At 37.7% G+C, this 16452-nt stretch overlaps 1 protein-coding gene across 1 annotated transcript; it reads left to right on the top strand.

The window, feature by feature from the left end:
• The first annotated feature begins 12454 nt into the window (after positions 1–12454).
• Positions 12455–16079, top strand: LOC131045352 (KIN14B-interacting protein At4g14310). Its single transcript, XM_057978940.2, has 3 exons — positions 12455–14320; positions 14584–15203; positions 15362–16079. The coding sequence occupies exons 1-3, from the start codon at positions 12728–12730 to the stop codon at positions 15891–15893; spliced, it is 2745 nt and encodes a 914-aa protein (XP_057834923.2). The 5' UTR covers positions 12455–12727; the 3' UTR covers positions 15894–16079.
• Positions 16080–16452: the final 373 nt, after the last annotated feature.

The following is a 16452-nucleotide window of genomic DNA, read 5'->3' as shown; positions in this document are numbered from 1 at the left end:
ATTGAATATATTGATAGAAAAGCTATAAAAGGACAAGTGATCGCTGACCAATTCACATAAGCACCCCTCCAGGATGATCATCCAATACATGTTGAATTTCCAGATGCTGACATTCTCACGGTCACTAAGCAAACATGGCAGTTGTATTTTGATGATTCTTACACATAGCATGGATCGGGGGCAGGCTTGCTATTTATCACACCTCAAGGTCACACCATCCCAAAATCATACAAACTGACTTTCCCATGCACCAATAATATGGCAAAATACGAGGCATTAGTAATAGGAATCAACATGGCTTTAGAATGGAATATCACATTTGCAAGTTTTTGGAGATTCTCAGTTAGTAATCAATCAAGTCAATGATGATTATCAAACCAAAGATACAAAGCTAAAGCCTTACAAGAAGATGGTTGATGAATTTAGAAAGTACTTTGTGGATATTTCTTTTGAGCAAATATCGAGGAATGACAACAAAGCAGCTGATGCCATGGCCACAATTGCCTCCTTACTCCAGACATAGGGAAACCAAGATGGTTACGAATTCCTAGTGGAAGAAATGTTTCACCCTTCTTGCGATTGTCCCGATTTCGAGATCATATGTCACCTAATACAACCTGATTCCTCTCGTTATGGCCAAATTTACACCTTCTTGAAAAATGAAAACCTTCCTCCTGACCTATCAAGGAATCAAAAACAAAATTTCATTCGACAATCCGCTCGTTACACTCTTGTCACAGATACTTTATATAGACGAGGTCTGTATGGTACTCTCCTCAGGTGTCTTGAGCAGGAAGAATCTGAGAAGGCTTTAAATGAAGTCCACAACAATATTTGTGGTAATCATTCAACTGATCTTACTCTTTTGAAGAAACTCATACGATTGGGTTACTATTGGCCTACTATGGAAATGGATTCTTTTCAATTCGCCAAAAAGTGCAAACAATGTCAGGTCCACGACGATCTCATACACACACTAGCACAGGAACTTCATGCCTTGGCAACGTCATGGCCATTTTGTCAATGTGGCTTGGATCTATTAGGAAAATATCATCCACCTTCTTCAAATGGTCACAAGTTCATACTCATAGCTATTGAGTATTTCATAAAATGGATTGAATCAGTGCCACTCACCAATGTCACAGGAAAGCAGATCACCACATTCATTTTGAACTATATCATATGTCGCTATGGTATTCCTATTACTATTATCACTGACAATGGGTGGCCATTCAAAAATCAAGATGTAAAAAAGCTTTGCAAAAAATTCCAGATTCAGCACAAGTTTTCCATGCCATATTACCCTCAAGGAAATGGTCAAGCAAAAGCATCAAACAAAACAATCTTGAAAATTTTGAATAAGATCATTAATGATGCTGGCAAAGACTGGCATGTTCAGTTGAACCCCGCTCTATGGGCATATCAAGCTAGTATTCGCATCCCGACAGGTGCCACACCATACTCTCTTGTCTACGGGTCTGAAGCAATATTACCAGTGGAGGTTGAAATACCATCTCTCTGTGTGTCACTGAAGGGTCTCATTCCAGATGAAGAGAAACGAGTGTCTATATTACAAGAGCTTGAATTGTTGCACGAACACAGGCAAAATGTTGTTGATTGTTTGAGAGTATACCAACAGAGGATGTCACACAACTATAATCATAAGGTCAAGCCTAGGATGTTTCAACTTGGCGAGCTTGTGCTTAAGGAGAATCCACACAACCAACAGGATCGTGAAAAGAAGGGGAAGCTCGAGTCAAACTGGTTGGGTCCTTTTGTGGTCACAACTACATATGGATCTGGTGCTTACCAATTGTCCACACTTGAAGGAGATCAACTCGAAGAGCCCATTAACAACATTCATTTGAAAAAGTTCTTTACCTAAGAAAATAAAAAAATAAAAAATAAAAAGCAAAAAATCCCTCCCCCCCCAAAAAACAGAAAATCCAAAAAAAAGAAAATAAAATTTAAAAAAAAAGAAAAAAAAGAGAAAAAGTGCAATAAAAACAAATGGTAAAAACCTAGAAATAGGCGTCATTTTTTCAGCCAGCTTCTCCATCTATTCGGTCACTTATCTTGCATCCATCCATCGTCATTGTACATATCCACAATAAAGCCTTTTGTATCTAACCAGGCCTCATTTGAAATTTCCCACCATGCTTTGGAACATTGTATATACCAGTGTGTTTCTGGATTGGGGGCAAAATTCTAAAATCAGTCGGCAATAATCTACATTGAGCTTAAATGCATCAAACAAACAACAATTAGGCAACGTTTGTGAAGTGCAAAGATTGGGAAATTCAACATTGGACATGAGTATCAAAATCCAACTTAACATCTAAACAAACAATAAATCAATGGATGATATATTCTGAATCATATCTGAAACACATTAGTCTGAATGTTCAACTGTTGTATTTTGATTTTTGTTATCATGCTTCCCGAGTGACTCAAGGATGTCTTGTACTACAGGAACAAGGATGGAGCATGATCTTTTCTTTGTCTGTTGCTTGTTAGTTAGTCATTATTACTATGCAAATTTGTCACGGGACATGATCAATCAAATATCATTGATGACATTTCGGGTTTGCATAGGAGGATGATTAACTTTTGTCTGTTTGCATGCAAGCAACACTTAGGTCATCTTGTTCCATTAGACCTTGATGCTCGTGTTAACTTACAATATCAAAATCTAGGTAACTGGTGCTCAGGTCATCATGGTTCATTATACCATCGATGCTTGCACTCATTCACCACATTTTAAAGACTCAATGATGATAAAAAGCATGATCAAAGTGACCGACCTGATGATAATGTGGCATTATTTGCATATTTAGATTAGATTGCATGTTGCATTCAAGGTGCATAAGGGATCAAATTTCATTTTTCTAGAGGCTGAGGTTAAGTGATGTTATCTCTCATATTAAGTGATTGAGTACATTGGACATCCACAAAAATAAATAGTTCATGCGTCATGCATTTTAGATCATAACATTTCATTGCATTACATTTCACCAACATGCAATAGATCATGTAATCATTTAGTTAATTCATATATTGCATATCTCATATCATTATAGAATTGCATTTCACATCCATTACGTGAAAAAACATAAAAACAACAAAAAGAAAGTATATTGTATAGTTAACATCTCAGACCATCGCATATGCGTCACATAGTACATAAAATCATTCATAAAACATCATTGCATAAATTATTATTATACCATAGAATCATAGCATCATTCCATATTCATCGCATATAGAGCCATTGCATCATTGTTACATCGTGGAATCATGACATCATTCATTTTAAAAAGCATAAACATTTAAAATGGGATCCATCATACATTGTATCCAGTCATCAATAAAACTTATATTCGTTGCATAATCACAGACACACATCATGTAAATATTACATCATCATAGTACATAATCATTCATTGCATAATCATAGCTCAACATCCGTAGATCCATTGCATAGCACATAACATATGAAGGAAATACATACATCCATCATGTCATCCATCATATAGAAAGTAAATGCATAGCCAGGTAAATAAATGCATCCATAATAAAAAAGTTGCATCGTACAACAATAGGGCAATCAGGTAAGCTGCATCTCATATATCATCAAAGAAAATTATGGACCAATGTACAATGATATCACAAAAATATTGGAGATACACCACAAAATTAGATCACAAGAACCATCAATGTATCATCAATAAGTGTATACAATCAAATCAAAATATTTAATATCTCAATGTCTCAAGAAGGATGAGGAGTTGAGCTCATGCCAGATGTTGTAGATCTGGCACCATCACCGTACAGACAAACTTGACCCACCTGGATCCCTCCTAGGGCCTCTAACACCCCGACTCTCTGAATCTCGATGTGAACTACCCCTCCCGGTGCTCTGCACATAGGATGTTGCCCGTCTCTCTGGAGGTACAACCTGGAAGTATAAACCCTTATAGCACTTTGCCCTAGCGGAGTGGTGTGCTAGATCTCTTAAGGTATCCTGGGTCAATCCTTGAGAGGCTATCGGCTGTAAAGTCTATATCAACTCCTGGGCTTGCCCATGCCTCTCTATGGTTGTATCTCTTTGTGTGGTCAACATAGCAATATGTGTCTGCATCTGAGTCACCTAACCCTGTACCTGCGTCTGTAACTATGCCATCTATGCATGTAGTTGTGCTATCTGAGCATCTCTCTCTATCAGTTGACCCTGTAACTGTTGCACCTGGCCCTATAAATCACTAATTTGAGCCTGCTGCTGATGGGATGGCATCTTGATGAGTATCCGTCAAGAAGCCTCTGCTGGTACTTGTACCTTCTCTACCCGTGGTACCTGATTTGCCTGTGAAACTTGTTGAACCTGTCCTATCTGTCTATATCTCCTCCATTAGACCACCCTGGTCACCCAATCCATAGGTAACACTCTAGCAGGTCTAGAACTGTTGACTTCTGATGCGCTTGCCACTGCCATCGCACCTCCATCCTCTCCATCGTCCCCGTATCCCCCATCTCCTCCATAATCTCCTCCATCTCAATAATCACCTCCACCATCTCCATCTCCTCCATCTCCTCTCCTTCCTCCCTCTCTCGACCGTCTAGGAGCTCGACATGGTGGTCTATCCTCTCCATCATCAGACCTTGGTATTGGCTCATCCAAGGTAGTCAATCTTGGAAACGGGTGTGAGAAGATACTGGCCATACTCTGTTGTAACACCCGGATCAATAACATCGACCATGTAGTCCCCAATCCTATCCTCTAAGGCCCTCATACTTAGCGTAAGCAACATCATAAGAAATAGTTGGACCCCAAGTAGCCACATCATGGCGTCACCATGCATACATTGTTGTCCCCTGTGGGAGTCCTTGGACTCTGCCATATTGTCACGACACCCATGTTAGGATAAACCGCTCAATGATGTATGGTGTAGAACCAATGAGGTACCATTAGCAGAAAACATATGCCATCTCATGTGCATCCTCCGCCCATCGCTCACAATCTTTATATGGTCGTCAGATCACACTATCAAGGTCATCCAACACTCGCCTCCAATACTCCAGTTTACCCAGCTTCCGCTGGATAACTGCACCTGGGTATCCGTATACATGGGGTCTCCCTGCTCGAAGATCCCTATCTTCTAGCGAATGTGTGACAACCAAGTGCTCCGAAGACCATATCTATAGTAGGGTCACACCCATTGATAATGCTGTTGATCCCAGGTAAACTACCTAGTGCAAGTCATAATATAAGTGAGCCAACATGCAAGATCCCCGAGAGAACTTAGTACCTCATGTAATCATCTGCTCTAGTAAGTGGCCCCACCCAACTGATAAACCCTTTGACCTGTGATTAGGATATTGACCTGTGATCAGGACAAAGGAAACTTCCAACGAACCCTGCTAGTACTGAAGGAAGAGGAGCATAATCCAGATCGAACATCTCTTGCCATGGGATATCATACATACATATCTGACGATCGTTCAAAAACCCTCCTCAGTGTGTCTGTCTCACCCTGCTCGTATAGGTCATAATAGATGATGTGCCCTATGTATCCCAAGTATCGGGTAGACATCCTCTGGTGTCACTATCATCTCGCCTTGAGGTAGATGAAATGTGTTGTGCTCGCTATGCCATCTCTTCACCAATGCGGTCAACAAACCCCTGTTAATCTTATATCAAGGCATGTCAATCAATGAAGACAATCCACATCGGTGAATCAAATCTAGCTCTGCCTGAGTAAGATGCGGTATCAAACTACAAGTCTTCGTGAAGCGCTCCCGAGACTGAATGACACATAAAGGCTCCCATTATCATATCAAATCGACATATTAGTAACTCGATTTATCTATCTATCCATCAATCAATCTATCTATCTATCTTGCTCATATGATATTTCTATCAAATCTCGTTGAGACCCTATCAATGACACTCATTTATCATGAGGTCGTTATCAATCCTATCCTATCAAGCACACAAATCGAGATAATCGAAAGTGATCATCATCTACTCAATCAAGAGTCTCTAATCAATTTTCATCAATTTGGTATCAAATCGCTAATCAGGACAATCGAAAATCTATAATGTTGACCATTTTCATCAACACCTATTTGGCACCAACACGTTAAGATCAATGCTAAAACCTCAATCACTTTTGTTGGAAATCACAACATTTGGGCAATTGACATCTAGATGCTAGTGCTTTCGGTGGTGACATCAGCACTCGTTGCGGTGTAAATCACAGTGCCCACGGTGCAGGTCACGGCACTCAAGGTGTAAGCCATGACATCCATAGTTTAAGCCGTGATACTCATGGCCGACATCACGACGCCCGCAGCTGACACTGCGACGTCTGCGATGTAAGCTATGGCGCCCACGGTCAACACCGTGGTGCTCATGGTGTAAACTGTGGTGTCTATGGTGTAAGTCGCTACGTCTGTTGTTGCCACCACGACGTCCATGACCTTGACCATGGCACCTGGTCGGCTAAAAACACCGACAAAAGAATTGAAAACGAGGGTTTTTAACAATAAAATCTGACCAAAAAAATCAATTTTGTAAAATGAAAGACCCATCATTATAATCGGAAAATTTCCTACCCCCCCCCATTTCACGAAATCAAAAAACCAAAAACGCTAATCTAACAACCAGAAAACCCTCATTTTTCTAAAATCTTTTAAAATCATTAAAAAATCGATTTAAATTTTACCAAAATCAGCAAAAACATACAAAAGAGGGTTTTCTCGAAGTATGTATCGATGGACCATAGGTCGGAGGATGCTGATATTGCCGAACTCTCTCGAATCGATGCTCGTGATGTGGAATCACTGTCTTGGCTCTAGAGCTCCAAATCCAAATTTTTAAATTCACAAATGATAATGACTAGTAAAATGAGGTTCACTTTTTCATTTAAGGGGTTCAAAATGACATTTAAGTGAGATGTTTTTATTCCATGTAATTTAAAAACCTCTTTTAATCACTTTTTAATCAATTCAATCAAACTAGGAAAGCTGGGGTAGAAATTTAAAATCTTTTATCGGGAGATTAATCGAAAAATTAAAAAATATCTAAAAATCTAAAAATCATTAAAAATTCTAAAAAAATTCAAAATTTGTGAAAAATCTTAAAAATCCAATTGTTTCTGATTTATCTCCCAAGGGGGCATCCTCGCATCCATCATCCAATAATCAGTGTTTGGGGCATCATATCAAACCAAATCAGCAACAATGAGCAATTTTACTTTGAACCGACATGTTGTCACACATCGCTTCAAAGAGGGGCAAAATGTATACACTAAAAATCAGTCTAGAGAATTGAATTAATTAAATACGAAAAATATTTAATTAATATGGCCTTTATTCCTCTACTATATAAATAAATTCAATAATTCATTTATACGGTTCATTTATTCTAATTCTTCCCACTTTAATCACCTTCTTCCATTTTCCCAATTAAATGTGCAAATTAGTTAATTTGTGTATTTAAATTCCTCCTTTCATTAAATTTGAATTTGAGCACATGGCTCCTACTCCTAACCTCCTAGCCTAACCACATGCTAATCTAACCCACCCAATCCAACTAAGGGTTTAACAAATCCTATCCCCTCCAACTTCTTATCCTAACCATCTCTTGAGTGTCTACCCTCTCTTGGAGACACGTGGCACCTATGCCACATGTATCTCATCTCCATGCCACTTGCCCCTTTGTTGGCATATTGTTGAAGATTCTTTGCCACTTGTCTCCTTATGAATGACAAGTGTCCATCTCCTCAACTTCTTTTTGACTTCTTCGATCTCGACTATCAATTTCTCCATACTGAATCTGCACCGTTGATTCTTGCCACCTCACCTCTGGTCATGAAAATCTTATAAATACCCCTCTTTTGGCTATGAGAGGGACCCTTAGCATCTTATCATTATTAGAATTCTATAATCATTTGCAATCATTTCCAACAATCATAACATAGCGTAGCATCATAGAGTAGCATAGCATCATTTAATGACTTTCATGGTAGCTTAATCATAATGTAGATTTGCATAAAAATAGATATTGAATTAGCTTGTAGCTCTTATCTTGCATAACAATTCCCATCTCTTGAGTTGTCACTTTGTTGAAACCATGCATTTGAGAGCCATCCATTGAACCAACAAAGTCCTCAAGACTAGGGAGTGATGAGACAACATTGGGGAGTATTTTGATTGTTTCATTTTGTTTTCCTCAATATAATGTTTCATTTGAGTATGTGTGTTTTATATGCTTATTAATGGATTGAACACAATATTTTTGCACACAATATGCACTAAAAAATATTTACATGGACTTTTATTACCTTTCAAGTGAAAAATTAGTCAAAAATAGAAAACAACTAGGAAAAACAATAAGATAATCAAAGCCCGCAACGAGTAGGAGAGTTGGCTTGGGCAGTGGATTTTCTCTCTATTGGTCTTGAGTTTGACTCTCTGAACTTGGTGTTTATATGGTCTAGGTAATGCATGAGCCCTTACCCACACCCCAGGGGGTTAGTCTCGCCTCAAAAGGGGTATCATACTGGGTCGTGGAGATACCCTTCGACACCCCCCAAAAAAAACAATAAGATCATCAAATTCATATACAATATTTGTAAAGATATTCAAAAGATGACAAATATGCACACTAAAACATTCCCTTTGGATTATAATTCAGTATCACACCTTTTGGGAGAAAAATTTAAAATTTACTACATAAAAATAATCTAAAACTATTGCCAAAAGGAAACCCTAATGGGTTATAACCCTTTCTCTTTTTTTCCTCTATAATTTTTTTCACCCTCTTTTCATTAAAATCCTATACATGCATGCATATGTGTATACATGCATGTACGATGAATATATATGTGTATATACATGTAAAATATAATATATACGTATTTGTAAGATATCATGTTTGTAAGGGGTTCATTAGTACTTGAGGTGTCTAGAAGTACTCCCTTATTTAGTCACTGCCCATTTCAAGCTCATTAATGGCATCTTGGTTACTGCAAGGAGGTAGATAGTTCCACCCATTCACTTGTGAGAATTCAAGTAAAAAGATTGTGACTTTGACATGTAAGACAAAACCCACAAAATCTTTGAGATGGACAATGTAGAATAGATGTGAAGATTATTGGGAGTTAGAACCCAAGCATCACACTGGTCATATCATATTCACCCATGTCTTCCATAGTTAAAATTGCAAGAAAATCCATACATATGGGATGAAAAATGGTTGTTAAGAAATAAAATCATTTTGGACTAGTTTTAGAGATGAATTTGATCATTAATGACATTTGAGGAATATCTACAAAGTAATAGAGGTAATCTGGAGGAAATGAAAAAGTTCAATGCAAGGCTTAAGGTTGAGATAGGAGATGCAAGATTTCATTACAAGGTTGGAGGTTAGGAATAGACACTGGGATAGAAGTATGGAAGTCCAATGAAGCTCCACAAAAATATGAAGTGAGTAAATCAAGTGGTTTGAAGAAAATATATAAACCAATTTAGACGAGTAGCTAACTCCTTGTAATGATGTTGTGAGTGCTTCATGAATATATCAATACTATTTTTTTTCTTCAATAAGCCCATCGACTTGAGAGTTTATGGGCCACTATCTCACGCAAGTGCATGACAAAAAATAGTTGGTGGAGTATCTCTTAATTTCTTATCAAACCCATTATCACACTTTAATAGTGGTGCTCGACCCTTTAGTATATAACAATTTATTTTAAGTACATTTACGTCCTCAACTACATTTTCTATCACAATTAAAACATGCCCCTTTTACTCTCTTCTCTTAAACTTGTCGTGGACTCAACCTAGGAAGTTGAGGAGGTGATTGTATTGAAGATATTTAATCTTTTATATTTACCAACCTTAGGTTCTATTGGCCACACTTTTTTATAATACTTTCCTTGTCATAATCATTGGTTGCAACATAGAATATGTATGAAACATGCGTACCTCATATATGACATGGCCCTTTAAACCTCTTGGGAATAATTCCTTCAATTTTTTCTCACCAACACTATCAACTCTTAAAGATGAAGTTTAAATTGATGAATATAATCCTTTATCATACATGCTTGCTTTAACTTGGTAAGTTAGCTAAAGTAGTTATCCATGAGATCACCATCATAATGTGTAGTGATTTCCTCTTAAAAAATAGATCACCTAATTTAACACATATCTTCTTTTTCTTTTCTTCATATAGCTAATGATGCCAAATGAATTGGTTAAGGTCCAAGTATAAGGATGGTATCACTACTTTTTGTTGACAAGGAAAACTATGAAAATCAAAGAGTTGCTCTATTTGGCAAAGATAATTGGTTGGACATTTGTTATCAAACTTTCTCACATTTGTATTTGGTATGAAGAGCCTAACCAAACAGTTAATATTGATGTTTCATCTTGATATTTAAATCAAACCCATGAGCATCATCTTCCTCCCAATTATTATTATGTGAATTTGTTCCCTCAGAGTCTATACCACTCAAGGGAATCCATTTTTCTCAATAGTGTATTGATATCCTTCAATCATCTTTAAATTCATTAATGAAATATTTTCCTTAAACTTGGTGATATTTCATCCTTCATATTATTAGGAGCAATCTCCTCAACTTCTATATCATCCTTGTTTAGAGCTTTTCTAAGTTTGAAAAGATTCCGTTTGCCTCTTATGGTAGATCCCACCTGACCAGGAAAAATAATTTTGTAATAAATAATATAAATTTTAGATTCAATCAAATATGAAAATTTAACTATAGCTTTCTAGGGCCTAGATTCACTTCTTAGAAATATCTCTATGAATTTTGTTGATCTGTAGCCTTATGAGTAAATTTGGTGGAAACCTTAAATATATATATCTTACCAAAAATGACTTCAAATGAATCCAAACTAAGGCTATTTAAGTGGATTAATTTGCCCTTGTTCAACCTTATAAACATAGGAATAAATTTATTGATTTACAATAATGAGAGTGATATTGCAAAAATCCTAATTTTGTAATCACTCCTTGAATTCCACTCTAAATGCCCTCAAATATATATTGTAGTAGATTTATTGTGGGCTTGAAAAACCCTTTGAAATTTTGAAAAAAAATCACCAAAGTCAAAGAGTTATGCACTTCCCAAAATGGCCTCCACAATTGGAGAAATTGCCTTGTTTTTAGCCTTTGAGGTGATAATATCATGCTTTGATACCACTTCTAATGAAGCAACTTACACAAAAGAAGAAATATGATACAACGACTTTATAATACTCGAGAACAATAAGTCAAATTGAGTGGGTAAACCTCCAAGAATACAAATTGTATCATGATGACAATAAACTAACCACTAGCTCGTACATATACCCTTCTTATGCCTTGAACAACATCTAGTTTGACTTTAATACCTAAATATAACACCTAAGATGACCTAACTATCTAAATAAAAATATAATAATGGTAACATAATTTAAGCAAGAGTTAAGGTAGCCACAAACCTACTCATAACTCTATGCACATTATAGGACTAAGAGTACAACCTCTTCAACAATTATTTGTAGCTTATTCTCATTTTAATGGAGTTCTCATGTTCCTAATCTTTGTAGGATAGCTTTTTGGGATTCTTCTTTGTCCTTCTCATGTTTTCTCTCATTTTGGGCTATTATATCTTGGCGATGGAAGTAGTCCTTGAGGGGTCATGCTGAATCCTCATTTCTTTTTTCACTTTTATATGTTTTCTTGCATTTGTTTGTTCCTCTCCAAGTTGCACTTAAATGGGGCTGTTGGTGTGATTGATGTTATTCGCTAACTAATTTTTTGCTTAGGTAATTTTTACATCTAGTTAAGTTTATTTAGGGCTTGTACTTTTTATGCCTTATGTCATATGATTATGACACTTTTCATAATCCTATGATGTCTTATTTCCCACCCTTACCTTTACAAACAAGGTTTCTCTTGTACATTACCATCTTGTTTACATTGTATGATTAATGATTATATAACATTATTTATTGCTTTTTTATTATGTGGAAGGTTTCTTTGATGTTGTAGGGACCTTTTACTCCGAATCCATTTAATGACATCTAAAGAAAAGACTTACCTTGTAAACCACCTTCATAATAAATTTTTAGGGTTTATGTGGAAGAGGAGCCATTATGTTCATTATCCAAAATACCAAAATCAACATCAACAATTGAATTGCTATGACTCAAAATCATTTAAAAAAATAATATATAGCAAAAAAAAATATAAATTCCTTACACAAAAAATAATATAATATAAATTGATTGTTGACAAAATTAAACACATACAAACCAAACCAAACTCAAAACCCTAAGAAAAAAATTTCACCATCACTTTTCCTTAAAAACGCCCCTTAGAAAAAGTGAGTTTATTGCTCCTCTCGTAATGGCGTGTAAGGCGATGCACATTTGATCTTGTTCTTATTTAAGACACTTTTCCATTCAGTTGTGTCTTAATTTATTGGGCGGTCACATTGAAGCACCGCCCTAACACTAAAACTGTGTTACAACCATACAACCAGGCCTAAATCAATTTTAAAATTTGAATTTGGAGGCATTGGCGCGTTCACCATTATCGATTTGTTCCAATTCTCAATTCCCACCTTTCTTCGGTACTTTTGCTTTTTGCCAGCAACAACACTACTGAAAACTTTCCCCCAAGTGCATTTCCATCTGCATCTTTGCGTTCAAAATGTCTACTGGCGTTGGGAAAAAGGAGAAGAGAAGGCCAAGCAGGGCAGATGCTTCTCTTCCTCCTCCTCCCAACCAGGAAATGGGGTCTGAACACAAGTACAAGCGCAGAGACAGAGAGAAAGAGAAAGAGAACCCTCCTCTTCACACGGCGAGGAATGGCGTAATCGAGGGTCGCGGCGGCAGGGGACTGTCCACGAGGAATAATAATTCCTCTGCCTCCAAACACAATAGCTCCACAATGCCTCTGAAGCACACCGTCAGGTCGGGGGTTCGAAACGCCGGCAGATCAGAGGAGCCTAGGCAAGTTGCAAAGGAAAAGGAAGAAGCTCAAAGTCTCAGTCTCAGGTGGTCTACTTCTTCTTTGCCCTCCTCAACGAATAATAACAACGGTAAGTCCTCTTCCTCTGTTGCATGCATTATCTCCGATCTGCAACGGCAACGACAACAGAGAGAAAGAGAGAGAGAATGCCGTTCACGACCAGTTTTGCAGAATAGCATGGGTGCCGAGGAAGAGGATGAAAGGATGATGATACCCTCTTCACCTAAGCCTCCACCTGCTCCTTCCACCACCGATCAAACAAAGAAGAAAAACCAAGTGAAAGATGAAGAAGAGAATGTAAAAGGGTCTGAAGAGGTGAGAGTGGAAGGTAATAACTCTTTTCCAAGTAAGATTCATGAAAGGCTTGCCTCTCTGGAGAAAAGAGTGAGTCAGATTTCTTCCGAGCTTAGGAGGACCAAGGAAATGTTGGATGCCAACAATACTCACAAGTCTATGACCATGCTTTCTGATATACACCTTAAGATTAGCTGTATTGAGAAGGCCATGACCGCCGATAGCTTTATCGGGGAGGACAGCGAGGAAGATGGTTCACTGATTCATATGCCCACTAAATCTGACGATCCTGCCAATCGAAGCCCCGGTTCCCATAAAAAGGAGGACGATTTACAGGAATCGTCTCCATCTCTGAAGAAACGCTTGAGTCATCAGGAATTGGAAGATAGATTGTTTCCCCACCAAAAATTGTTAAGAAGCCGGTCGTCCATTCAACTCACTGTGCTCAAGCCTAAGTCAGAAAATTTGTGCAAAAATTCCTCTGACTCCCATGCTCAGGATATATCAGAAAAAGAATTGCTCAGTCCCATTGACGAGGACCCCATTGCTGCAGAGTTTTTAACTGCACTTAATCACAAGTACAATGTTTTATCAGGGGACAACACCGACAACTTAATGTCTAGTAAATCAGATGAAATGAATCAAGGACCTGCTTTGCCAATTTCCGACAGAAATGAGAATGATCATTCCCGTATTGTATCTCGACATGGGTATTCTGTTGAAGGCATTGACACTGACTGCAACGAGCACATTCTTGCATGTGATCTTGCATGTGATGAGACCATGGAATTTAATGATAAGGAAAATGACCAACCATGTGCATGCAATGCAGAAGAAATTGAAGAAACTTCCCTCGATCGATTGACTCAGCTTGGCCATAAGACATCTACTGCAGGTTGGTTTGTCTCAGAAGGAGAATCTATTTTGCTTGCTCATGATGATGGCAGCTGTTCTTTTCACGACATAGTGAATTCTGAGGTATGGACCGTTTTATTTAGCAAATTCTTACATAGCATAGAATAAATAGACAACTTTTAACATATACAAGATCAAAGATAGCTTATATAGCAGCAGACCCTGCTGTTTTTGCTTTGTGAATAGCTGATCTTCCCCTATTCATATGGATGGCTTGAATTAATAGACCCTCAAGGGTGTTTGCCATTTATGTTTGTTTGTGGGGCTGTTAAATAAAATATAATTGATGGATTATGTAGTGATCAAAGGTTTTTTCCCTTGACTAGGAGAAAGCTGAATACAAAGTTCCTCATAGGCAAACCCCAAACTCATGGGGTGATTGCTGGTTGATTAGAGCTGCCGGTTCAGATGGTCGCTCATGTAAATATGTTGTGGCGGCATCGACTGGTAGTACTTTGAACAATGGTTTCTGTTCATGGGATTTCTATAACAAAGAGATTGTGGCATACCATACTGAAGCAGAGCTCTTCACTTGCCCATCTAGTACTTTTTCTTCCATCTCCACCCAGACGAGTGTGTTAAGGACAAATTCTTGCCTTACAAATCTTGTGCCTGAAAATCAGCATTGGTGGTATAGACCATGTGGGCCACTCTTGGTAGCTACTGCCAGTTCTCAAAAGACGGTTATTGTTTATGATATCCGCGATGGTGATCATGTGATGAAATGGGATACACAAAGAAACGTAACTAACATGAATCATTCTAGTCCATTGCAATGGAGAAATAAAGGCAAGGTTGTTGTAGCAGAAACTGAATCTATCAGCCTTTGGGATGTTAGTTCTCTGGAGCCTCGATCTTTGCATCGTGTTGTCTTTCCAGGTAGAAAAGTTTCAGCTCTTCACGTGCATAACACAGATTCAGAGTGCACTGGTGGTGTACGGCAGAGGTATAATTGTTTTTTTTATGTGTCTGTTCTCTCTTAGCCTTGAAAAATCTCATTCAAACTTGTGCATCGTAATTTTCGATTAATGTATTTATGTTTGTTTGATGCATTATATTTGCTCCGATTTGGGAGAGGTTACAATTTTGCTTGTGTCCATACAGGGTAAGTTCCGCAGAATCAGAAGGCAATGATGGACTCTTCTGCACTCAAGATGCAATTAATGTCTTTGACTTCCGTGTGCCTTCTGGAGTAGGCCTCAAAATCCCAACATTTGGAGAAAATGTGCAGTCTATATTTGCTCAGGGTGATTTGATTTTTGCTGGGGTTGTAACCCCCAGGTTCTCTTCAAAGATGGCTGTTCAATGTAGAGTGAATCAATGGTCAATTAGGGGAGGGAAGCCTGCATGCGTGTATACGCTCCCAGAGTCCAATGTCCGCTTTGAAGAGTCTTCTGTTCCTCAAGTCTGGGGCTCTGCGAACTTGGTAATGGCTATCAATGGAGGTGGGTTATCAATATTTGATTCACGCAGGGAAGATAATGTCCAAAGCAGGGAAAACGATCATTTAAGAACAAAAGCAATGAGGGAAATAATAGGACCAGATGACTTGAAATGCTCTTCTTTTGATTATGCAGGATCAAGCATTCTACTTATCTCCAAAGATTGCCCTGCTTTCTGGAGGTACCTGTCATAGTCTGGCAACAAAATAAAAAAATATTGTATAATTTGCTACTGCCTCTCTTTGTTTTTGTGAATTAGAATTTTTGTTTTACTTAAATAACATATTATTTATGGCAGATGTGAGATATTTAATTTTGTTACTTCAAATTGTTCAAAGCCTCTGAACTCCAGAATTTAACTAGTTGTTTTTGGCTGCTCACGGAGGAGAGTTCTTTGTTAGTTGTAAATTGTCAAGTCTATTTTTGATTCGTGTATCTAGCGCATGGTTAGCTGAAAATATGGGAGCAGTCTATGTTTGTAGTTTCCTGAGACGGAATAAATGGCGCACTTAGTTATTGCCTATGATAGAAGTAATAATTTCAGTTGACCTATACTCTTTTAGCAGTTTAATATTAAACTATTTAATATTTTTAGTAGTTTACAGAATGGATACATCATTTTCTAAGCTTCAAAGGGTATTAGCAGTTTAATTTTAAACTGTTTCAATATTTTTTAATAGTTTACAGAGTCAATGCAGCTGAGTGGCAGTAAGGTCGTAAAAGGGTATACACCACGCTCTTGAAACTCGACAC

Source organism: Cryptomeria japonica, chromosome 8, assembly GCF_030272615.1.
Source record: "Cryptomeria japonica chromosome 8, Sugi_1.0, whole genome shotgun sequence".
NCBI lineage: Eukaryota > Viridiplantae > Streptophyta > Pinopsida > Cupressales > Cupressaceae > Cryptomeria > Cryptomeria japonica.
Note: the sequence above shows the minus strand (reverse complement) of the source record. Positions and strands in the feature narration are given on the sequence as shown.

What these genes read in the sequence shown, in the direction of transcription:
- LOC131045352 (XM_057978940.2), top strand. Translation starts at nt 12,728, where the DNA reads ATGTCTACTGGCGTTGGGAAAAAGGAGAAGAGAAGGCCAAGCAGGGCA. An exon ending in ACGACATAGTGAATTCTGAG is followed by an intron (nt 14,321 to 14,583) that starts GTATGGACCGTT and finishes TCCCTTGACTAG; the next exon opens with GAGAAAGCTGAATACAAAGT. An exon ending in ACTGGTGGTGTACGGCAGAG is followed by an intron (nt 15,204 to 15,361) that starts GTATAATTGTTT and finishes GTGTCCATACAG; the next exon opens with GGTAAGTTCCGCAGAATCAG.